This window comes from Scyliorhinus canicula, chromosome 3 (genome assembly GCF_902713615.1).
Source record: "Scyliorhinus canicula chromosome 3, sScyCan1.1, whole genome shotgun sequence".
In the NCBI taxonomy this organism is placed as follows: Eukaryota; Metazoa; Chordata; class Chondrichthyes; order Carcharhiniformes; family Scyliorhinidae; genus Scyliorhinus; species Scyliorhinus canicula.
In genome coordinates, this window is record NC_052148.1 from 220,800,935 (window position 1) to 220,825,055 (window position 24,121).

At 44.0% G+C, this 24,121-nt stretch overlaps 1 protein-coding gene across 38 annotated transcripts in view; it reads right to left on the minus strand.

Annotated features, from left to right (window-relative positions):
- LOC119963306 (calcium/calmodulin-dependent protein kinase type II subunit delta) overlaps positions 1-24,121 on the minus strand; it is a 425,111-nt gene that overhangs the window by 61,205 nt on the left and 339,785 nt on the right. For 23 of the 38 annotated variants that reach the window (XM_038792235.1, XM_038792231.1, XM_038792230.1 and 20 more), the window contains exon 13: positions 13,171-13,211. In XM_038792235.1, coding sequence (XP_038648163.1) covers positions 13,171-13,211 — 41 coding nt within the window. The remainder of the gene's footprint in view (positions 1-13,170; positions 13,212-24,121) is intronic. The other 15 variants (XM_038792233.1, XM_038792239.1, XM_038792236.1 and 12 more) reach the window with 1 other exon arrangement.

A 24,121-nucleotide genomic window follows, 5' to 3' on the forward strand; every position in this document is an offset into this window, starting at 1 on the left:
CGGCGAGCAGCGATTCGTGTCAGGGGGTGGCCGGAGGGGGGAGGGGTGGGGGGGAGAATAGCGGGAGGCCGTGAAAATTGTCGGGAAGGCCCTCCTGCTATTCTCCGACCCGTCGTGGGCAGCGGAGAATCGCGCCCAAGATCTTTTCATTATTTTACCAGGGATAATAATACCAAAATTAATTCAATCATTCAGCATTATTCTTTAAAGGTAAGCTTTTAAAGTTTTGAACACTTGCAAATTCTCCAACACTTAACCTCACAGACTCAAACTCTCGGAGAAGGGCTACAATCCCGTCAGTTTAATGAAGATCAGAAAATAATACAAAATCCTGATCAGGAGATACTTACTGGCACTGATTACATCAGTAGTTGTGATTTCAAGATACTACCTGAGCAACTAGATCAATTTCAATTGTCTCAGTAATACATATCACCATGTGAGCGCAAAGCTGGAAGCTCTGTGCTTACATACAAGAAATGATGATCATCAACAAAAAGAGAGAGAGAGAGAGAGCGAGAGAGAGAGAGAGAAAGTAACTAACTCCCCTTGACATTCAAGAACACTAGCATTGTCAAGTACCTCACTATCATCACAACTGACCAGAAAGTTAATTGGACCATACACATAAATACTCTAACTAACGGAGTTCTCACCTAGAAGATAAATGTCACGAATCCACTTCCCTGGATGAATGCAGCTCCAATAACACTCAAAAACTTAAAACCACCAAGGAAAAAGCCCACTTTATTGGCACCCGATTTACCACATTAACCATTCCCCACCTCTATCATTGGCCTACAAAATGCCCTACAGCAATTCACCAAGGATGTTTCATCAGCTGCTTCACTGCCTAGATAGACAAAGAAAGCAGGTGCATGGGACCAACAATTCCAAGTTCCTCTCCAAGCCAAACACCACCCTGACTTGGATCTATATTGATGTTCCTTCATCATCACTAGATTAGAACCCTAGAACTCCTTACCAATCAATATTTAAGCAATGCTTTCCTCTATGGTCTGAATTGACTCAAGAAAACTGCACACCACTACCTTCTCAGGTCAATTAGGGCAATATATTCTGGTCCTTCTTGGGATGGTCATATCTCATGAATGAATAATTTTTTTAAAGAACTAAATCATACCACCAAAAAGCCATCCCTACTGGCCACTGTGTCAAAGTTAATTTAAACAGAAATGCTAACAACGTCTGATTCTAACAGTTGCCACATTTGGTCAAATCATGGTTGAATGGCTGGACAGCTGGATTTACAATGAAACAGACTGTACCTAGGCACAGGGTCACGACAAATCCGGTCATGTGGCAGATTCGTAAAGCATCAGCTTGACCTGAACAGAGTTGACATTTAACATGGCATCCAATCGGAGGCTGATTACTCCACATTTCCCTCATTTCAGTAGCATATGCAGAGTGAAATCAGACTTTGAGACTCAAAGAGTGGGAAAAGTAACGGTTGTTGGCAGCAGGCACGGGTGAGACCATGAGGCGAGGGAGAGTGTGGTGGTTGGCCATGACAAGGGAAGTTGCTGAGAGCTGCACTAGCAGAATGGAACACCGCCCTCCCCAGCCGGGCAAGCAACAGGTGTGCGCCGATGCCCCGGGACGAGGGACAGGTATGGCGGCCATGGCGAAGACATAGCGTGGGTGAGGCGGGCTGCCTTGAAGACCCCAGGTGAGTGAGGCGAGTGAGAATAGGAGAGTGTGAAGGGTGTTGGGATGGGGGTGGATTAAAGAATGTGACAGTGTGGGAGAGCTTATGAGCAGGCTGGGTTGCAGACTTGCAGAGAGGGAGAGAGAGTCGGGTGGGTTGCATAGAAGGAGAGTTTCTGATGTGGTTGTGGGGTTCACAGGGTGGGAGGGTTTGTGAGGGGAAATGGGCAGGAGAGCAGAGTGAGTGTTGTTTAAATTCCATGATCAAAATCACCGCTGCATAGTTGAAAGAAGAATTCCATTTTTGCAGAGCTTAAACCTGATAGAAACATGGGAATAACCGTGCAAGAGCCTGTTCTTTCAGACACTTTATTAGCTGTCTAAAATCAAGATCAGTTCCTTTACCATGGTGAAGTGCACCATCAGTCTGGCAGTCAAAAACGCAGCAAATTGAAAGTGAAGGAATAGTATGAAGCTAAGCAGTGGACAAAATTCTCCATCTGGGGAGTTGCCACCGGGACAGAATTGCGTGCAATTCACATTCTCCTTGGGGGCGATATTTGGCAAGCGAGTCAGGACATGCTAATGGAACAGCACCAAAATGGCTCAGAGATGACCTGCCCCCTGAGGACAGGAGTCCAAGGTGGACCCACAGCTCCTTGTCAGTGAAGAGCGGAGGGACACTCCCTTCCATAGCATGGGCCACAGATTCAAGCCTGCCCTCGAGAACACTGCTTGGGAGGTGGTGGCAGAGGCAGTCAGTGCTGCCAGTCACACCAGAAGTAGGGAGGGAACTGTGGCTTCACAGCGCAGGGTCTGAAGTTCGATTCCCCGCTGGGTCACTGTCTGTGCTGAGTCTGCACATTCTCCCTGTGGTTGCTTGTTTCCTCCGGGTGCTCCGGTTTCCTCCCACAGTCCAAAGACGTGCAGGTTAGGGGGATTGGCCACGATAAATTGCCCTCAGTGACCAAAAAGGTTGGAGGGGTTATTGGGTTACGGGGATAGGGTGGAAGTGAGGGCTGAAGTGGGTCGGTGCAGACTCTATGGGCCGACTGGCCTCCTTCTGCACCGTATGTTCTATGTTCTACATTCTAGACAGCTGGTGATCTGGAGGGATGGGGTCACTGGTTAGTCCTTTGCCCTGAGGAGGGACAAAGCACCACTCAGCATTCCAAAAGCAAGGTGCAGGTGTCCTCCATTAAGGGTGAGCATGGCTGATCCCATTTCCTCTGCAATGGGGCAGGGCTTCTGAGGACTGCCAACACCTGGTGGGTTCCTGATTAAACATGGCCCTTTATGATACAGCTGGGTATGAGGTGGCCAGACAGGGGGCCTGGGTGGGCTCCCAGATAACCAGAGGCATTTTTAGCATTTAACCGACACAGTCAGCACCCAGCAGCGTGAGCAGCCAGGAGACTGTAAGCGGTATCATCGGGTTGTATTTAAAAGACAGACTGCAGCAATGGTGGTCTGAGCCAGGCCACCTCGATCCTGAGGGGGCAGCCCAATTCCAGACTAGGCACCAAGTCAGTACCTGCTACTGCCCTGGCCTGGGCAGCAAACCTGACAGTTTCCAACAGCCTTTCAGTGTTGTTTTTAGCCTACCACACCCCCTCTGTAGCCATGGCGTACAGTCCACATATGTAAATACTTAGAGTAATTCACACCTCAGAGACGATGGCCTGAAAGGAGCGGAGCATCACAGAAGGGCGGCGCATACTGTGTCCAACCCACTAATCATATTTAAATGCATGCCCCTGCTGGTGCAGGGTGTGAACCTCGATTTCGGGGAGGGAACGGAGCATGGGCGACCACTGGCAGTGGTGCCAACACGGAGGAGAAGGAGGAGGTTGGTGGTGCGTCGGGCGCAGCACGCAGACACGACCCGGGTCCTGGTAATGTCCAGGAGGCTGCACGACGGCACCGGCGAGGACAGCGGGCACGCAACGCCTTGGTGGCAGCAAGATTCACGCGTCGCATGCGTCGGCATCGCTGAACACTACCACCTGCATCGCCAGTTGTGCAGACAGTCAGCACACAACTGCCACCCCCCCTCCCCCCCCACTGCACCCCCGCTCTGCGTACACTGCTCCACTTCGAGATCACCCTGACCACTGCGGCACAACCGCATGCGCGGTTGCCGTCTTCCACTCCGCTGCCCTGCAAGACATGGCGGCTTGATCTTGCGGGGCTGCAGAGGGGAAAGAGTGCATCGATCAGTGGGCACCGATCGCGGGCCAGTCCCCTCACGAGCACGTCCGTGGTGCTCGATCCCCTCTCCGCCCCCCACAGCCCCCACACTTACCTGTCGCGCGATGTTCACGCCGGCAGCGACCAGGTGTGGTTGCCGCTGGCGTGAACCCCTCGGGGTCGTCAGGCTGCTTGGGCCATCCGGCCGGAGAATCGCTGGGAAAAACGGCGAGCGGCGATTCTCCGAGCGGCGTGTCACAAAACACGACACGCCATTTTGGGGGGGGGGGGTGGGAGAATCCCGGGGGGGTGCCAGAGCGGCCCTTCCGCGATTCTCCCACCCGGCGTGGGGAGCGGAGAATCACGCTGCATGTTTCCTGCATGTTAAATCTAAGCATACAATAGATACTATACAACTTGTAAAAATACGTGTATGAAAACCACCAATGTCCACACAGTCAATATCAATGGTGAAAAGGTTAAAATTATACAAGCTTAAAAACACACAAGCTTCTAGCTGCTAGATCCTCAAAAACATAAAACTGGTGATGAGAAAAGTTGTTCCAGCTCAAACTGTCTTGGACCAAACTAAAGAGAACACTTATTTACGCAATTTGCATACAAAGAGTCAATTGAACACTGCAGCTGTCACTCATGTCTGTTGACTTCAAGTAACGGTGAGGAACTGAGTTGATACATCATTGGTCAAAATATATTCTTATCACACCTATGTCTGGAAGTTATTAGATAAACAGAGAAAAATAAGTGCTTTATGATATTATAATTAAGTAAATGTACCCAAATTGCAATTGGATGACTATATTCGTATGTTATAAGTCATGTAATAATAAGTATTACTTGTGAATGGACATAGATAATTTTGAAACACAAGTACACTTTTGATTGGCATAAGCTAATTTCTTGTAACCAAACCCAAAAGTATAACAGCGTGCAATCTTTGTATCAGGGCTCTCTGGTGTGTCACTAACTGGAGTGCTGAGCCTTTCTACAGCGTGTAATAAAGTTCTTGTTTTAAAACTCCAAGAATCTCAGTCTGGTCACTCCTGAGTGAGAGTGAGAAGTACACTATAGCCGAATAACTGTATTCTTTCGCAGAAAAAATGGACTATCATACAATGAAGTATACATTGTGTATGTCTGATTCACTTTATTTGCCATCAAAACCAAGATGGCACTTCTTTAGAGAAATGGCAACTATTTTCCTACAGGTAACCATTTAAAATTGTTGTTGGATTTGCAGTCCAAAATGTCATCTCGATTTAACATCAAAGTTTGGCCCTGTACCCATCCAACTTCCTATGTGTCATCATTTTGCTGAAACTGAACACTTAACCTTTTATAGATTATCATAGAATTTACAGTGCAGGAGGCCATTCGGCCCATCGAGTCTGCACCGGCTCTTGGAAAGAGCACCATACCCAAGGTCAACACCTCCACCCTATCCCCATAATCCAGTAACCCCACCCAACATGAAGGGCAATTTTGGACACTAAGGGCAATTTATCATGGCCAATCCACCTAACCTGCACATCTTTGGACTGTGGGAGGAAACAGGAGCACCCGGAGGAAACCCACGCACACACGGGGAGGATGTGCAGACTCCACACAGACAGTGACCCAAGCCGGAATCGAACCTGGGACCCTGGAGCTGTGAAGCAATTGTGCCATCCACAATGCTACCGTGCTGCCCCTACCAAGTGCTCCTGCGTGCATACCTGGAAAGAGTTAGACTGAGATGCTAACTATGGCTGTAATGTGAACCTTGACATGTATAATAGTTGCTGGAATGTTGTGCGTCATATCCTTAAATTAGATATTAGAATTTAGATCCTTAAATTAAATTCCATTGTCAGAGCATCACCATGTCAATGTTTCAAAGAAGGTGGCACAACTCGAAATAAAATCATAGAATGGCTACAGAATGGAGGAGACCATTCGGCCCGTAAGCCAGTACCAGCTCTCTGCAGGAATCTCTTAGCTAGTCGCATTGCACTTTTTTCCCCTTTAGGGGCTTATCTAATTCTGTTAAAAAAGCCATGATTGAATATGCTTCCAACACCCTTTCAGGCAATGCAATCCAGATTGTAACCACTCACTGCATAAAAAAGGATTTTCCTCACGTCACCGTTGGTTCTTCTGCTCATTAAATCTATATGCTCAAGTTTTCAATCCTGCTGTCAACAAGAACAATTACTCTCTATCTATCTCGGTTTGACCCTTCATGATTCTGAACACTTGTATCAAATCTCACATCAACCTTTATTTCTCTGAGGAGAACAAACCCAGCTACTCCAATCTAACCCTGTAACTGAAGGCCTTTATGCCTGGAACCATCCATGTAAATCTTCTCTGCATCCTCTCTAAAGACTTTACATCCTTCCTAAAATATGGTGCCCAAGATTGCACACAATACTCCAGCTAAGAACAAACAGTGCTTTAAGAAGTTTCATTAAAACTTCCTTGCTTTTGTCTCATTGGGCTAGATTTTTGCTTTAGGGTCAGAATCCCAACATTTAAAAAAATAAATTTAGAGTACCCAATTCATTTTTTCCAATTAAGGGGCAATTTAGCATGGCCAATCCACCTAGCCTGCACATCTTTGGGTTGTGGGTGCGAAACCCACGCAAACACAGGGAGAATGTGCAAACTCCACACGGACAGAGCCGGGATTGAACCTGGGACCTCGGTGGCGTGAGGCAGCAGGGCTAACCAGAATCCCAACATGGAGATCAAATGCAATTCATGATCCCACACTGTCAGAATTAGTCATCACACACAATTTGCAAAGGAATGGTAATTTAATTGAGAATGATGGGTGGGCTCTGGAAGCTGGTTGGCCAATAGGAGACATCCAGCGCTGAAGGAGTTCTACTGCAGGCAAGGAGAAGGGTGCATATTGAAAAGGACTTGCAGTCTCAGCACTTTTTCAACTTTTAAGAATGGTCACAGTTGCTGGACCACCATTATGGAGAATGGCTGGCCGTGTTGTCTATGCTCACTATCCCTCTCACAGTTCTATGTATTTTATAAAAAGAAATATGTAAGAGAGACAGAGTGTGAGAGAGAGAGAGAGAGAGAGAATATGAAATGTTACAGAATCAGCAAATAAGATTTAATATGTCACGACTTTTAATTTCATCCAGTCCAACTTCCATCCTCTTTGCAACACAAGACAAAGCCAGCAAAGTTGTAAATCGCATCCTGTGTGAGGGCAACTATGTTGTATAACTCTTGCTCATTCTCCGAGTTCAATTGACCATGCCATTTTCCTCTATTGTCCTTCCAAAACTACAATATAGCCAGTGCATTTTCAACGATTGAATCTGTTACCTCTCACACTTAGTCACCTGCAGAGTTTCACAAAGCTCTCTCCTTAGTGTTGTGTTATGCTTCTTCTTGTAGCATAAGCTGCTTCCTTGATGTATGCTTTGACAAAGGAAGGTCCAGACCTTGTAATGAGTTCAATATGTTTATTGAACTATTAATACAGTTCTTAAATGCTAATCTAACTGTCAAGAGAAAGCTTCCTAGGATGGTATGAATGATGGACTTCATCATTGGTTCACAGGCTAGAATTATCAGCGGGTCTACATCAATGCGATCATTTTGACCCTGAACTCTTGTTAGGATTTGGTTTTGATCACTGAGGTTTTTTGTGTTCATGTCTTAAAACCATTTCAGCACTGAGCCTGCTAATTTAACTGCAGTAACTCAGTCTAACTAAACCAGTCTGCTCCAAGCCACGTGCTGGGTGTGATGCTGTTGATCAACCCTGATGTACTCTCTAGATGTCTGTCTGTGGAAAGAGGCAGAGCATGTGTGCCCTGTCCTTTTATATGGGTTGTGAAGCGCCCCCTTGTGGTAATGCCACCTCTGGGTGTCCTGATTACCCATTGGTTGTGTCCTGTTGTAATGATCCATTGGCTGTATGTCTGCATGTCATGACATCTCTGGTGCTCCCTCTAGTGGTTACTTAGTTGCAGTGTATTTACATGAACCCCTTGTATATACAGTGATGCATATCACCACACTTAGCTCTTCTTATTCCTTATCTACATGCTGCTCCATTGTGACATTATCCACAAGTACCGAGTTTACTCTTTCTGTTGCTCTAGAACTTCTCTCAACTCATCGACTTCCTTTGTGCTGCATGACTACTTATTCAGTTTTAAATGCTGGATGAATCACTCCTTCCTATAGCTCAATATTAGGAAGATGGAAGTACCTACTCCAAACGCACCAATCATTTTCTCATGCAACCATGTGCAATCTTGGTGTCTCTTTCGAACTCCAAACTGAGTTTTAAATTCCATAGCAGAAGTCTCCCTACTTCAACGTCTGCAGCATTGCCTCTCTATCTCATCCACCATAAATATCATTTTACTCCAATGCTATCCTCTGCTGGCATCCGGTAAAACTTGTCCAGAAATCTGTTATTTCTGACACGTTTCTGCTGACTACATTGGTTTAGATTGCACTAATATATTAAAATCTTGATCCTCATCCCTAAATCTCCCACTGCCTTGCCTTTCCCTATGTCCATTCTTCTGACTCAAGCTTTTTTATGAATACCCTCCTCCACAACACTGCTGGTCGTCAGAAATGTTTCCCTAAGCCTCACTTTCTCTCCGACTTGAAAAATATTCCAAATCATACCTGTTTGATTAAGCTGTAGATTACTTTTTCCTAATATCGGTCTTCCAAACCCACAACCACTGCCATCTAAAAGGACAAGCGCAGCAGATACCTGAGAACCCCACCACCTGGAGATTCCCCTCCAAGTCACTCACCACCCTGACTTGGAAATATATCGCCATTCCTTCACTGTTGCTAGGGCAACATCCTGGAACTCCCAACCGAACAGAAAAATGAGTGTAACTACACCTCAAGGATTGCAGTGGTTCAAGAAGGCAACTCTCCACCACCTTCTGAAGGGCAACTAGGGATGGGCAATAAATGCTGGCCTTACCAGCGACTCCCACATCCCGTAAATTAATTTTAACCAAAATCATGGCTTGACATCTATTTTCGTATACATGTTTTCAAGGATGGTGGGATTTTTTTAACATTAAAATCCAGCATTTGAAAATATTGTTTAAATGTAAGAGGAAAAAGAAGAGGCATCAGATTGAGTGGAAAGTTCTATCAGAGAGATGGCATAGTTGCAACTGAATGAATGGCCTCCTATGGTATAAAGATCAATGGTTCTGAGTTGTTAAAGCAACATCAGTGATTAATGTGTGTTGCTCATCTATTAAGAAATATGCTATTCATGTATCGATTTGGTTATATTTCTGCACAAGCGTAATTAAACTAAATTGACAGACATACTTAAACACTGCATAAAACTTATGCACCAGATTCAAGGGGGCTGTCTGCAGTATAGATCCGGAGCTATTAATACATACATAAATTGAGCATGTTAGAACTTAGTTCTGCCGTAACAGTTCATAATAAAAATGATGTAATGGTGATAACGTAATGCAATTTATTATTATTTTGTTGGCTTTAAATTCAAAAACCTTTTTGAATTTTTAGATCTTGACACTATCATCCCATTGTGTATAAGTAACATACAATCATAAAAAACTTTTTCCCAGTTAGATGTTTAAAAGCAAAGCAACTTAAATCTCTAATATAGATAATAGGAATCAAAGGCTGGATTAAGCAACTTATCTGTAAAAATCACAAATCAGCAAAAACAAAAAACACAATTATGTCTTAAACCGGAGCAGTACAGCAGAATTATTCCATAAATAGAGAAAGGAAACAAGTGAAAATTATAACATAAATCATGCTAAAATAAACAATTATTAGCTAATGCAGGAAGAAGCTTGACCAGTTGAAGCAGATGAAATGAAAGAGGAATTCTGGTGAGTACAGTTTTCCAGTGAGTAATGATTACTTCAGACATAATTAATGATTTTTCACACTGCATAAAAAAAACTTCATGAATGTGTTTGGATTTGTTATAGAAGTGAGCACAGACTTTATGTGAAAATGCAAGTAGTATTACTTCAAAAATATTTAAATATATTGTACAGTTAGACAAAATTAATGGATGCATTTAGCAAATGTAACAAAAGTCAACTATCCAACTTCATTAAAAGTAGTTCTTTCACTTCAAACAAACCTGTATTTTCTATATCAAGGATAAGGACAACAAAGACACAAAATTCAATTTATTTTGATTAAGAAGGATCAATAGCACCACAGAATTGAAAATGAGTCACCTTTTGAAGGTTGCGATACTATCATTCTTCACATTAACCAATTGATCTACAATATATTTAGAACAATATTGCTACCATATCTGTTGGGCTCATTGAATAAAAGGCACCTTAGATTTTTTTTTGTATAATCCTGAAACCTTTCAGAAACATTGGCTCAACAGAAAATAGAGCTTTACTTATGACTCAAATTCATGGAGCCTTTGTCTATCTCCCTCACAGATTCTTTCAGGGCAGAATCCTCAAAACAAACTTCTTTGGCTTCCTTGTATTCCCAGACTCGCCCATGAATTTATCAAATAGCAGCTTAATAACGATGAACTGAACTATTTTAGTGCTCAGAGTGAAGAAAATGGAAGAGGAGGAACCTACAAATCTTAATCAGAACTTTTTTTTTAAAAATTTAGATTAGCCAATTATTTTTTCCAATTAAGGGGCAATTTAGCGTGGCCAATCCACCTACACTGCACATTTTTGGGTTGTGGGGGCGAAACCCACGCAGACACGGGGAGAATGTGCAAACTCCACACGGACAGTGACCCAGAGCCGGGATCGAACCTGGGACCTCAGCGCCGTGAGGCGGTTGTGCTAACCACTAGGCCACCGTGCTGCCCCTATCTTAATCAGAACTACCTTTATACCAACAATTTAATCTGTACTTCATGTCTCAAACAAACTATACGGCTCCAAACTGGCGTTGCAAATTATTCTGACTGGTGAGGTCATAACCATTAAATGCCTTATAAGGTTCCCATTAGACATGTTAGCTGGTCTATATGATGGCAGTAAAGTTTTAATAATATACCTATAAGTGGCAATACAAACTTAAATGGTGTCCTCAAGATAAACATTGATGCTGTTCCAATACATCTACTTGCCTAATTCCCCAGTTGAAGACCAGTGGTTTCAAACTCATAACTGGGCAATTTAAAAATATTTTAATAAATGATGCCAACCCTGGATATTACTCCTAAAAATTTGACAGGTTAATCAAGGAATCTGATTGGCAACGAAAAGCTGAAAGAATCTGCAAACTGTGTTCTGTACTGCAGTTAGTTGTCATGTTGGTCCCTTTTGTCCACAGGTATCAAAAGTACTTTGCAAACACGCAACAACGTAGTCAGTATCAGTAATTTCTCCTGCCATCAATTGGTCAGTCACTCTTTGATAACCTACCCTTGTATCCCAGTGAAATTCTCTGTATCCAGACAGACCTCCTTTAGGGTGGGAAGGCAGTCAGTAAATGCCTCAGCAGCAGCTAATTCTGCACTGGGTAGGGCCGGGAGTTAGATTGTAGAAAGTGGTTAATAAAATGGGCTGATAATCCTGGGGATTTTGAAGGCCTGGTAATGGGGGAATTGCAGACAAGGGTGGGCTGGTCTTTGGATTGGGTGGTAAAATTGGAGGCAACGGGAGAAGACCTTTGGGGGTTATCCTATCATGGGAACACCTCAGGCAGGCACCTGGAAGTCGGTGAAAATACATAACTCCTGAATCCACCAAGCCCACATCTTGATAAAGCTGCGTCAGCTATAATTAGAAATGGCTGGACTGGAGGCAGACTTAGATCTGGAAAATTATTTTTCAGGTTTTTAAAAATGCCATCTCCTCCACCCAATGCAAATCCACTAATATTTGGGTTCCTATTTCACCATGGTCACCGTTCTCTCCCTACCTCTCATCTCCCCACTTCCCTATTCCAATTAAACAATGCAAGAAATAAATGATCTGAGGAAAATGATTCTATGATGACATTACTCACTTATTTCAACTTGGGCTTCAGGAATGAAATAAGGTTACATACCAATCCAGATGTTTCTAAAATGCTGTAGCCTCTCTAAAAATATGCAGAGCTGGAATATTGGAGGCTGAATAGGCAGTCTTGCAGCCATTCAGAATGAACGGAAATTACAACTGAATTATATTTTAGATTTTCCTCAGAATCATTGAAAAAATTCAAAATGTAAATTTGTGATCATCCATCTGATAAAAAAGTGCCTTCCAAAGGAGCATAACTTTCACGCCCAGTATTGACCAGTCCAAAGAAATGTTCTGGCAAACAAACTCTCAGAAACTAACTTTATCCAAACTTGCAAAACTAGGGTCGACATGCAAGACTCCCATATGAGGAAAATTAACTGACGTGGAGTTAAATACATGCACCGTATCACATAACCCTAGCTGAAAAAAAGAATCTTTGTGATCTTCCTACTGATTTTTTAGGTTATGCAAAGATCATGTATATATGTGGCCATACATTTTTGTAAATAATTGGCCAGTTTTTAGTTTTAATGGTTGGTATATTTTTCTAAGGGTGGAACAAGCAGAAACCAAATGAGTGAACAGATCACTAAGGCAATTCAAATATTCCAGGATAAGCCTTCACAGTACAATTTCTTTAAATTGAAAAATAAATAAATTTGGAGTACCCAATTCATTTTTTCCAATTAAGGGGCAATTTAGCGTGGCCAATCCACCTAGCCTGCACATCTTTGGGTTGTGGGGGCGAAACCCACACAAACACAGGGAGAATGTGCAAACTCCACGCAGACAGTGACCCGGAGCCGGGATCAAGCCTGGGACCTAGGCGCCGTGAGGCTGCAGGGCTAACCCACTGCGCCACCATGCTGGCCTTTCACAGTACAATTTAAATAAATTGGTGCCAGTAAGTGTAATTGGATAGGTGAATGACTAATAACCGAGGTGTGTAATTACATTGGCTATTTCTTAAAGCAACCAAAGAACATTTGTAGTTAGAGCTGGGCTGTAACTGGAAGTTTATGTTTTGTAACTGAAGAGCATTTTCTAAAGCTAATCTCTGTAGTTGGCAGAAGGAGTGTATAATTTTCCCTCAGTCCTACTTTTCCTGTCTGCAAGCAAAGAGTTGGTTAGCAATAAGCTCACATTGGCGTGCGAGCTGTGAAGCTATTTTTTGTGCAAAGTCACGTGAACCTGCAAGATTGTCAATCGCGATAAGCAGAGGGAAAACAGAGCAGAAAAATACAGAATCACCAGAATAAAAATCATGACATGTCAGTACCTATGACTTCAAGCTTACCTTAACTCCATCCGTCTTCTTGTTCATCAAACTCTTTGCTGCTGTAAATTAATTTTGACAAAAGATCATATTTAGGTGGGTAACTTCCAATAGCCATAAGCATTTATTTTTTGGCAAAGCCAGCACTGTTTAACTTGCAGCAACTGTAGTAATATTTAAAGAGCTGCTGCGGGTCAAAAATAATTTTACTGCAGTTGAAAGCAATCATTAGACTGAAAAAAACAATGCAAATTAATAGGTAGCAGGCAAAAGTTGACTTTAAATTCAATAGCAAGCATGGGTTATTAATCAATCAGGCAGTGATTGCTTCGAGGTGCAAAAATGCCCAATCAGTGGCTTAGGGTCTTACCTTACAGGGAACACATCCCAAATAAAGTGGAAAAAGGGGGAAAAAGGAGGAACAGAAACAAACAGGTGTTGATTAGGTCACTTCTTTCTCAATATTTCCCAATACAAGTAGACATCAAATTTGTAAAACCTTAAAAAGAAATGGGAACTTTTATCTGAACTGATTTATATAACAGTTTCAAACAAAAACGTACAAAGTATGACAAAAAATTAATAAAGGTAGCACTTCCTTAGGCCGACTGGAAAAATCTGGAATAATATCCCTTTTTTTGGGTAGCTATTTGTGTCGCTTACAATTGGTCAATTAAATCCACCAGTATAAAAGAACTATGAAAACTTGAAATCAGATTTTGTTTGACAAGGAGAAATAAAAGTCAGCTAAAAAAAACTCGCATTGAAACTCATGGGGCTGGATTTTCCGGTCGCCAACGCCAAAATCGGGTTCGTCGATCGGCCAGAGAATTCGGATTCCCAACCAAATCAGGGGAAGTGCTGTATTGTAATGCTCCGCCCCCTGCAAAGCGGCCTACTCGGAGAGTATGCTGCATCATGTATTGACGGCCTCAGGACATTGCCTGAGACCTGCACCCCCAGATGCTCCACCCCCAACCAGCCGAGTTCCTGATGGCGTGGGTCGAGTTTGATCTCATCAGTCAGGATCTCGGCGTGGCGGCTGCGGGCAGGGGGGAACATTATTCGGGGCTGGGGGGGTGGTTCAGGGCACGTAAGCCATCCGAAGGAGGGGGGAAACTATGTAGCGGACCAGATACGTGAGCGACCTCCACCATGCAGCATGCATGGCCGCTACAGGCCGCTGTCATGCAGGTGCGCGGCCATGGACACGGCAATTCTCCGGGGCATATCGACAGCTAGAGCCAGGTGCTCTAACACTGCCGTCCTGCTAGCCCCCAGCAAAACAGGGAATCGGTGGCCATTTTTTCTAGCGTAAAACACCAGCATTCCCACGGCGTGGGGACATAGCCCCAGAATCGAAGAATCCAGCCCTTGATTTTTCAGAAGTTTATTTCTGATTTGTAAAACGTGCTTAAACAAGGAAACAGCATCCAGATCAAATTCAGCAAAGCTGCTTCACAATCATAATTAGAACTATAAAGAACAATATAATTAGGATTAGAATCAACCTTACTCCATATACTCTCAGTGGGAAGCATTTCATTAACTTGTACTTGGTATATTCCACAGCACTCTGGTATAGCCCCTGCATTTCCCCCACTTTCTTGCTGTAACTTCAGCGTAAGATGAGTGGAACCTCTGGAGAAGTAGCAGAAATGGTTGTAGTGGATTCACCATTTCTACAGGGACTCTGCTAATATTCTACCAAAGCTATGCCAAAGGATTGGGATAGCCTGCACACAATTTATAGACTATTATGCTCTACATGTTTGCAATTTTATTTCAGAAATTTCTCTGGTTAATCCACAAAGTCAACTGTGTGGGTTCAATAAAACAATGACAATTTATTCATCTGATTTATGATAGCCTACATATTGGATCATTAGAGTAAGGAAAGACTATTCATCTATCAAGTCTGTTCCATCATTCAATTAGAACATAAGAACAAGGAGCAGGATTAGACAATTCAGCAGCTCGAGCCCGCTCTGCCATTCAATCCGATCATGGCAGATCTCATCTCGGCTTCAACTCCATTTTCCTGCCTTTCTCCATAACCTGTCCACCCATGACTAATCGAAACTCTGTTTATCTCCTCCTTAAATTTACTCAATGTCCCGGCAACCACCGCATTCTAGGGTAATGAATACCACAGATTCACGACCCTTCAAGAAATAATTCCTCCTCATCTCTATTTTAAATCTGCTACTCCTGATCCTAAAACTATGACCTCTTGTTCTAGATTACCCCACAAGAGAAAACATCTGCTCTACATCTACTTTGTCTATACATTTATCATCTATAAACCTCAATTAGCTCTCCCATTATTCTTCCATATGACACATATTAATAATAATATTATTACACAAAAGAGTATAGGGCTAAACTGCTCAATCTCTCTTCATAAGACAAACCCCTCATCTCGGGAATCAATCTAGTGAACCTCCTCTGAACTACCTCCAATGCAACTATATTTCTCCTCAAGTAAGGGGACCAAAACTGAACACTGTAACCTAGGTGCAACTCACCACTTTCTTGTAAAGTTGTAGCAACACCTCCTTACTTTTAAATATATTCCTTTAGCCATAAATGCCTTCCTTATTACCTGCTGTACCTGCATATTACTTTTCTACAATTCTTGCCTGAGGGTACCCAGGACCATTTGAACCAAAGCACTTTGATGTTTCTCTCCATTTAGATAATAAGTTGCCTTTCCATTTGTCCGACCAAAATGGATAACTTCACACTTATCCACGTTAAACTCCATCTGCCAAATTTTGGCCCATTTGAAAATGTCTTATTTTCCCATTGCAACAAACTATCCCAACTTACTATTGTAGTGTCAACTGCAAATTTGGCTATATTACCTTCAATCCCTGCATCCAAGTCATTAATATAGATTATAAATAATTGGGGCCCGAATTTCGATTCGGTCCCACAGGGAAAAGGGGGAACGGGCGGAGAGGGAGAGATTAGTGGAGGAGATACTCCGGGTGGACAGGAGATATGCGGAAGTCCCAGATGCGGGGCTGCTGAGGGAGAGGCGGAAGCTGCAGGCGGAGTTTGAGTTGTTGACCACAGGGAAAGCAGTGGAACAGTTGAGGAAGGTAAAAGGGGCGGTTTATGAGTATGGGGAAAGGCGAGTAGGCTGTTGACGCAACAGCTCAGGAAGAGAGAGATGGCCAGGGAGATTGGTAGAGTGAAGAGTAGGGATGGTAACATGGTCTTGGACCCTGGGGGGGGGGGGGGTGAACACAGTGTTTAGAGAATAGTACAGTAAATTATATGAGTCGGAACCCCCGGCTGGTGTGGAGGAGCTGAGGCAATTTTTGGATCGGTTGGAGTTTCGGAGGGTGGAGGAGGACCTGGTGGAGGGGCTGGGAGCCCCAGTTGAGATGGAGCAAGTTATCAAGGGGCTGGAGGGCATGTAGTCAGGCAAAGCTCTGGAGCCGGACGGCTACCCGGTGGATTTTATAGCAAGTTCTCAGGGGTATTGAGCCCACTGCTGGTGAGGACGTTTAATGAGGCAAGAAAGAAGGGAATCCTGCCCCCCGACAATGTCGCAGGTCCCGATTTCACTTATTCTTAAATGGGAGGACCCTGAGCAGCGTGGGTCATATAGGCCAATCTCGCTTCTGAACGTAGATGCCAAGTTGATGGCTAAGGTATTGGCCACAAGGATAGAAGACTGTGTTCCGGGGGGTGATGGGGAAGACCATACAGGATGTGTTAAGGGCAGGCAGCTCAAGGCCAATGTGCGGAGGCTGCTAAATGTTATTATGATGCCCTCAGAGAGTGGAGAGGCAGAGGTGGTGGTAGTGATGGACGCGGAGAAGGTCTTTGATCGGGTGGAGTGGGAGGCGCTGGGAAGATTTGGGTTTGGAGAGGGCTTTATTGGCTGGGTGCAGTTACTCTACCAGGGGCCTGTAGCGAGCATACGTACGAACTGGCTGGGGTCGGGGTATTTCAAATTACATCGAGGGCCGAGGCAAGGGTGCCCCCTCTCCCCGTTACTGTTTGTTCTAGCTAGAGAGCCACTGGCCATGGCGCTAAGAGCTTTGAGGGTACTGGCAGGGGCTGGTTTGGGGCGGGGGGGGGGGGGGGGGGGGGGGGTAGAGCATCGGGCCTCGCTCTATGCGGACAATTTGCTCAAACCCGCTGGAGGGGATTGGAGAGGTCATGCGGATCTTGGGGGAATTTGGCAGTTTTTCGGGGTATAAATTGAAAATGGGGAAGAGCGAAATGTTTGTGATTCAGGCTGGAGGGCAGGAGAAGAGACTGGGGGATCTGCCGCTTAGAATGGTAGGTAAGAGCTTTTGCTATCTGGGAATCCAGGTGGCTCGGAAATAGGAGGTACTGCATAAACTTAATCTATCCCGGTTGGTAGAGCAAATGGAAGAGGACTTTAAGAGATGGGACATGCCCCCGTTGTCACTGGCAGGGAGGGTTCAGACCGTGAAAATGACGGTCCTCCCCTGATTTCTGTTTGTCTTTCAGTGCCTCCCCATCTTCATCCCTAAGGCTGTTTTCAGGCGGGTGAACAAGATTATCTCTTTGTATGGGCGAATAAAGCCCCGTGGGTGAAGAGAATGTGGTTGGAGCGTAGTCGGGGGGGGGGGGGGGGGGGGGGGGGGGGGGGTTGGTTGGCGCTGCCGAACTTCTGCAACTACTACTGGGTGGCTAACATTGACATGATTCGGAAGTGAGTAATGGGGGAGGGGTCGGCATGGGAGCGGTCGGAGGCGGCATCTTGTAAAGGCACCAGTTTGGCGGCATTGGTAAGGCACCTCTGCCGTTCTCGCCGACCTGGTACTCACAAGTCCAGTGGTAGTGGCGGCTCTGAGGATCTGGGGGCAATGGAGGAGGCATAAGAATGTGGAAGGTGCATCGGTCTGGACCCCGATTAGCAACAACCACAGGTTTGCACCGGGCAGGCTGGATGGCGGGTTCCAGAGCTGGCAGAGGGCAGGAATTAGAAGGATGGGGATCTATTTATAGACGGGAGCTTTCCCAGCTTGAAGGCGCTGGAGGAAAAATTCAAACTGCTGCCAGGGAATGATTTTAGATATTTGCAAGTGTGAGACTTCCTGAGAAAGCAGGCGCCGGCCTTTCCGCTGCTGCCGCCACGGGGAATACAGGATAGAGTAGTTTCTGGTACCTGGGTGGGGGAGGGGAAAGTGTCAGAAAGCTATCGGATATCGGAGCTGTTGGAGGCGGAGGAAACCCCGGTGGAAGAGCTATGGGCAAGTGGGAGGACGAGCTAGGTGGAGAGTTAAGAGGCAGGTCTATGGGCGGATGCCCTAAGCAGGGTCAATTCCTCCTCTTCATGTGCCAGGCTTAGCCTAATACAATTTAAGGTGGTCCACCGGACATAAATGACGGCGGCAAGGATGAGCAAGTTTTTCAGGGTAGAAGATAAATATGTGAGGTGTGTGGGAACCCCAGCAAACCATGTCCACATGTTTTGGGCATGCCCGAAACTCAGAGTTTTGGCAGGGGTTTGCAAAGGCAATGTCCACGGTGCTAGGAACCTGGGTGGCGCCGAGTCCATAGGTAGCGATCTTTAGAGTGTCAGAAGATCCAGGAGTTCAGGGAATGAAAGAGGCCGATGGCCTGGCCTTTGCCTGCCTGGTAGCCTGGAGACGGATCCTTTTAATGCGGAGGGACTCGAAGCCCCCGAGTGTGGAGACCTTGGTTAGCGACATGGCTGGGTTTCTCAGGCTTGGGAAAATAAAGTTTGCCTTAAGAGGGTCAATATTGGGGTTCTCTCGGAGGTGGAGCCATTCGTCGATTTTCTCGGGGGAAATTAAAATGTCAGCAGAAGCAGTATTCCAAATTTGGGGGGGGGGGGGGGGGTGTGTGGATGGGTGTGGCGTGTGAAGATTGGGTCGGGTGGGGAAATGTTTATTTTACTATGTCAATGCCATTGTTATTGATATTGTTATAAAAATGTGCAAATACTTTAATAAAAATATAAAAAAATAATAATTGGGGCCCCAAGTACCAAGACCTGTACTCCACTAGTTACATCTTGCCAACAAGAAAAAGACCCATTTATGCCCACTCTCTGTCTTCTGTCAGTTAGCCAGTTATCTAAGGTAATAAATTACCCCTAACCCCAAGCGATCTTACCTCGTGTATTAATATCTTCTGGAAGTCCAGATATACTACAGGATCCCCTTTATTCACTTGGCTTGCTACATCTTCGAAGAGCTCTCGCAAATTAGTCAGAAACAATTTATCCTTCATAAAACTATGCTGGCTCTGATGGATTGCATTTTGACTTTCCAAATGTCCTGTTATTACTTCCTTAATAATGGATTCTAACAATTTCCCAACAACAGATGTGAAACTAACTGGTCTATAGTTTCCTACTTTCTGCCTCCCTCTCTTTTTAAATATGGGCATTACATAAGGATTTTTCCAATCCACTAGAACCTTTCCCGCATCCAGGGAATTTTGGCATATTATAACCAATGGTCCACCGTCTCCACTGCCATTTCCTTTAATACCCTAGGATGTAGATCATCAGGGCACTTGACTGTCTTCAATCCCAATAGTTTGTTTTGCACTTTTTCCCTATTGATGATGATTGATCGAAGTTCCTCCCTTTTTATTACATCTGCATACCTGCTATTATTGGGATGGTACTAGTGCCCCCACTGTGAAAACTGAGGCAAAATATTGATTTATGTCTCTACCATTTCTGTGATCCCCACTATTAACTCCCTGGTCCCATCCTCCAAGGGACCAATATTCACTTTAGCTACTCTCTTCCCCTTTATATACTTATTGAAGCTTTTCTATATTTTGCAGAGGTTTTCTTTCATAATTTGCCTTTGCTCCTTTTAATACCTTTTTAGTAACCCTTTGTTGATCTTTAAAAGTTTCCCAATCTTCAAAAAAATTCTATGATTCTTAAACAATCACCACTGCTACTGTCCTTTGCAATATGGTATGTCTTTAGTTTTTGTCTTGCTGTTATCTTTAACTTCCTCACTTCACTATGGATGTTTTTTCCCTCTTCTCTGGAATATATTTTTGTTCGGAAGAATTGAATATCTCCTTAAACTTGGGCAGCACAGTAGTTAGTACTGTGGTCTTACAACTCCAGGGTTCCAGGTTCGATTCCCGGCTTGGGTCACTGTCTGTGCGGAGTCTGCACATTCTCCCCGTGTCTGTGTGGGTTTCCTCTGGGTGCTCCGCTTTCCTCCCACAGTCCAAAAATGTGAAGGTTAGGTGGACTAGCCATGCTAAATTGCCCTTAGTGTCCAAAAAAGCTTAGGTGGGGTACTGGGTTATGGGGATAGGGTGGAGGTCTGGGCTTAAGTAGGGTGCTCTTTTCAAGGACCAGTGCAGACTCGATGGGCCGAATGGCCTCCTTCTGCACTGTAAATTCTATGATTCTAAAAAATTCTATGACTCTTAAACAACTAAAACTGTCTATTAACTGTCCTGCCTTTTAGTCTTCCTGCCCAGTCCATTGGTCTATATTTTAAATACATTAATCTGTATTTAATTCACATCTCTTGATACAAATACTTAACAAAAAACTTTCAATCCCAATTTTGCAAATTTCAATTGAACGAGCATCCAGAGCCCTTGGTGGAAGGTCCCAGAATCCGGGTTCAATTCTGGCCTTAGATCACTGTGTGTGGAGTCTGCACTTTCTCCCCGTGTCTGGGTGCTTTGGTTTCCTCCCACATTCCAAAGATATGCAGGATGGGTGGATTGACCGTGCTAAATTGTCCCATAGTGTCCAAAGATGTGCAGGTTAGGTGGGGTTACGGGGATAGGGTGAGCTTGGTAGGGTGGTCTTTAAGAAGGTTGGTGAAGAATCAATGGGCCAAATAGCCTCCTTCTGCACTGTAGGGTATGATATTTTCACCAACCTTTGTGTGAAGAAGTCCTTCCAGATTCCTAATTGTCTTAATTCTAAATTTAAGATTATGCCCTCAACTCGGGACTTCCCACCAAAGGGAGCAATTTCTCAGTACTGCTATCTGTCCTGTGAAATCCAGTTTATCAATTTAAAGACCTCAATTAGATTACACATTAATCTTTTAAACTCAAGGAAATGCAAATCATATGTCAGCAACCGCTCTTCATAAATTAACCCTTTAAAGCCCTAGCCTCATTCTGGTAAATCTGCATCTGCCCAAAACTGAACACAGTTCAGCAGAGGGGTCCAATAAAGAATTTGTACAACTGAAATATAACTGAATCACCTTTACATTCAAACTCAACATTCCATTTGCTTTTTGATTATTTTTTGAAGTTACACACTTTTAGTGATTTGTGTACAAGCCACCTTAGCATCCAGTTTCTCACCGCCTTTTTCCCCATTCAAATTAGATTACTTCTCACATTGAACTCAAGTTTTTTTCACTCTATTAAGACTACCCTGATGCCATGCAACTTTCTGCTCCCAATGACCATATCTTCTAGGTTTGCTGCACAACTTTACATTCCTTCAGTGAAATTGATTATTGTTGAAAGATTGGGGGGACGGTATAGGTCCCTGGGTGATACCACTTATAACAAACCTCCTTTCAATCAGAGTACCTTTCTCTTTGCCCTTACCATTGAACCCCTAATTCCTAACCAATTACCAACCCAGATCAGAAGAAAAGGCACTAATCAGTGGGCAGGATTTTCCAGCCATTCCCACCGGCAGAATCTTCTGGTCTCCCAAGCCTGGGTTTCCCATGGTGGAGGATGCGAATGATGAGAAATCCTGTTGACAGCAGCAGGGATGGGGTGATCCCTCCACTGGCCAATGGCAGACCACTTCTGAAAAACACATGGTGGGGGGCAGAAATTCCCTCCCAGTTTTCATTTTTCTAATAAACCTCTTGTGCAGACCCTAAACAATTGCCTTTTGGAAGTCCATACAGGCAAAAGAAATTCCATGATCCACCATGCTGGCCGCCTCTTAAAAAGAGCACGCAGCACGGTAGCATGGTGGTTAGCATAAATGCTTTACAGCTCCAGAGTCCCAGATTCGATTCCCGGCTGGGTCACTGTCTGTGCGGAGTCTGCACGTCCTCCCCGTGTGTGCGTGGGTGCTCCGGTTTCCTCCCACAGTCCAAAGATGTGCGGGTTAGGTGGATTGGCCATGCTAAATTGCCCGTAGTGTCCTAAAAAGTAAGGTTAAGTGGGGGGGGGGTTGTTGGGTTACGGGTATAGGGTGGATACGTGGGTTTGGGTAGGGTGATCATTGCTCGGCACAACATCGAGGGCCGAAGGGCCTGTTCTGTGCTGTACTGTTCTATGTTCTATTAGTCAGTCATGCTCTACTCTTCACAAATCTGTGTTGAGTGCCAGATCAGCTCATAGCTGTCCACGTGCTCAGTCACTCTGATGACAGTTTGCAGTAACTTGCCCCAAAACCCACAACTGATGTAATTCTGACACTTCTGCAGTAACCTTTTTCCCGTTTCTCCGTTGAATAATTGAGTAAGAGTGTCGCCAAATTATTTTTTTCTATGGTAATATTTGTTCCTTAGTTTAAATTCCAACCTTCAATTCTGGTTTACATTAATAGATCAGATGGGCATTATTGCCCTTGAAATTAGATGTAATATTTGACCATATTTATTACGCAGGGCAAGTAGCCATATTCCTGAACAATGTCAGACCTGTTATTTGTAGAATCACAAAGTTATACACTGCATATACAAATCCTGCATTTTGTACCATTTCATAATAATGTACCATTATAAATAAATCACCATGAATTTATTAAGCAATTAAAATATTGATGGCAAACTTTGTGGAAGGTACCTGTATTAAGTTCTATTAATGAAAAGAATAATAGTTGCAAGGTTGTAATAGAGCAAGTGACTAGTCATTTCCATTTCCTCTCCAAAATGTGAAGCTACAGAGATTACTGAGTGTAGGATTTTACGAAGATCCTCTCTGAAATTGAAAGGGTTTTACAGCTAAATATTACCCAACAATAAAGTCTGAAGTGCATCTTGCTGATAGGAAGGGATGGTGAGGGAAAAGACAAAATCAAAATATTTAACATCAAGGAACACTGAAGAACATAAAGGGAAAACATTAACATCCTTTTATGCTGTCAACCTTTACGCAGAATTCATTATCTGATTTGTCAATGAAGCCTGCAAACATAATTTGCAATAATTTATATTCTTCAGCCAGTCTTGTATGCTGTACATGGCTAATGAGGCAAGCTGACAACCAAAACAATTTAATGAAGCAAGGACTGCAATGTGGATGGTAGATTTTTGGGTGTGCGGGTTTCTGACAGTAGTTACAGACACACTTGGTAAAATAGAAATGAAATGCCATTACATTCAAGTCATGTTTTCTAACTTGATTACATGCATATATTGAACTACATTATTTTTTTAGATGCACAATATTTTCTAGAAATCCATGTATGGTTTGCAGTACGGTAGCACAAGTGGCTAGCACTGTGGCTTCATAGTGCTAGGGTCGAAGGTTCGATTCCCTGCTGCGTCACTGTCTGTGAGGAGTCTGCATGTTCTCCCTGTGTCTGCGTGGGTTTCCTCTGGGTGCTCCGGTTTCCTCCCACAGACCAAAGATGTGCAGATTAGGTGGATTGGTCATGCTGAATTGCCCTTAGTGTCTAAAAAGGTTAGGAAGGGTTATTGGGTTATGGCTACAGGGTGGAAGGGAGGGCTTAAGTGGGTCGGTGCAGACTCGATGGGCCGAATGGCCTCCTTGTGCATTCTATGTTCTATGTCCCATGAGAAGTTTCCAAATTTGTACTGCTGAGTAATGCATCAGTTTTCAACCAAAATAAAGACTTTGAATTAACGGGTGTATATTGTACTTGGAGGAAACCACTTACAAAACATTGTGCAAGGTAACAAAACACAATCTTTTGGAATCCTAATTCTGCTGTGCAGCTTCTGCAGGCCTCCATTGGCTTGCCCTGCATTACTAAAAGGAAGAATTGCATTCAGATATTGCAGAAACA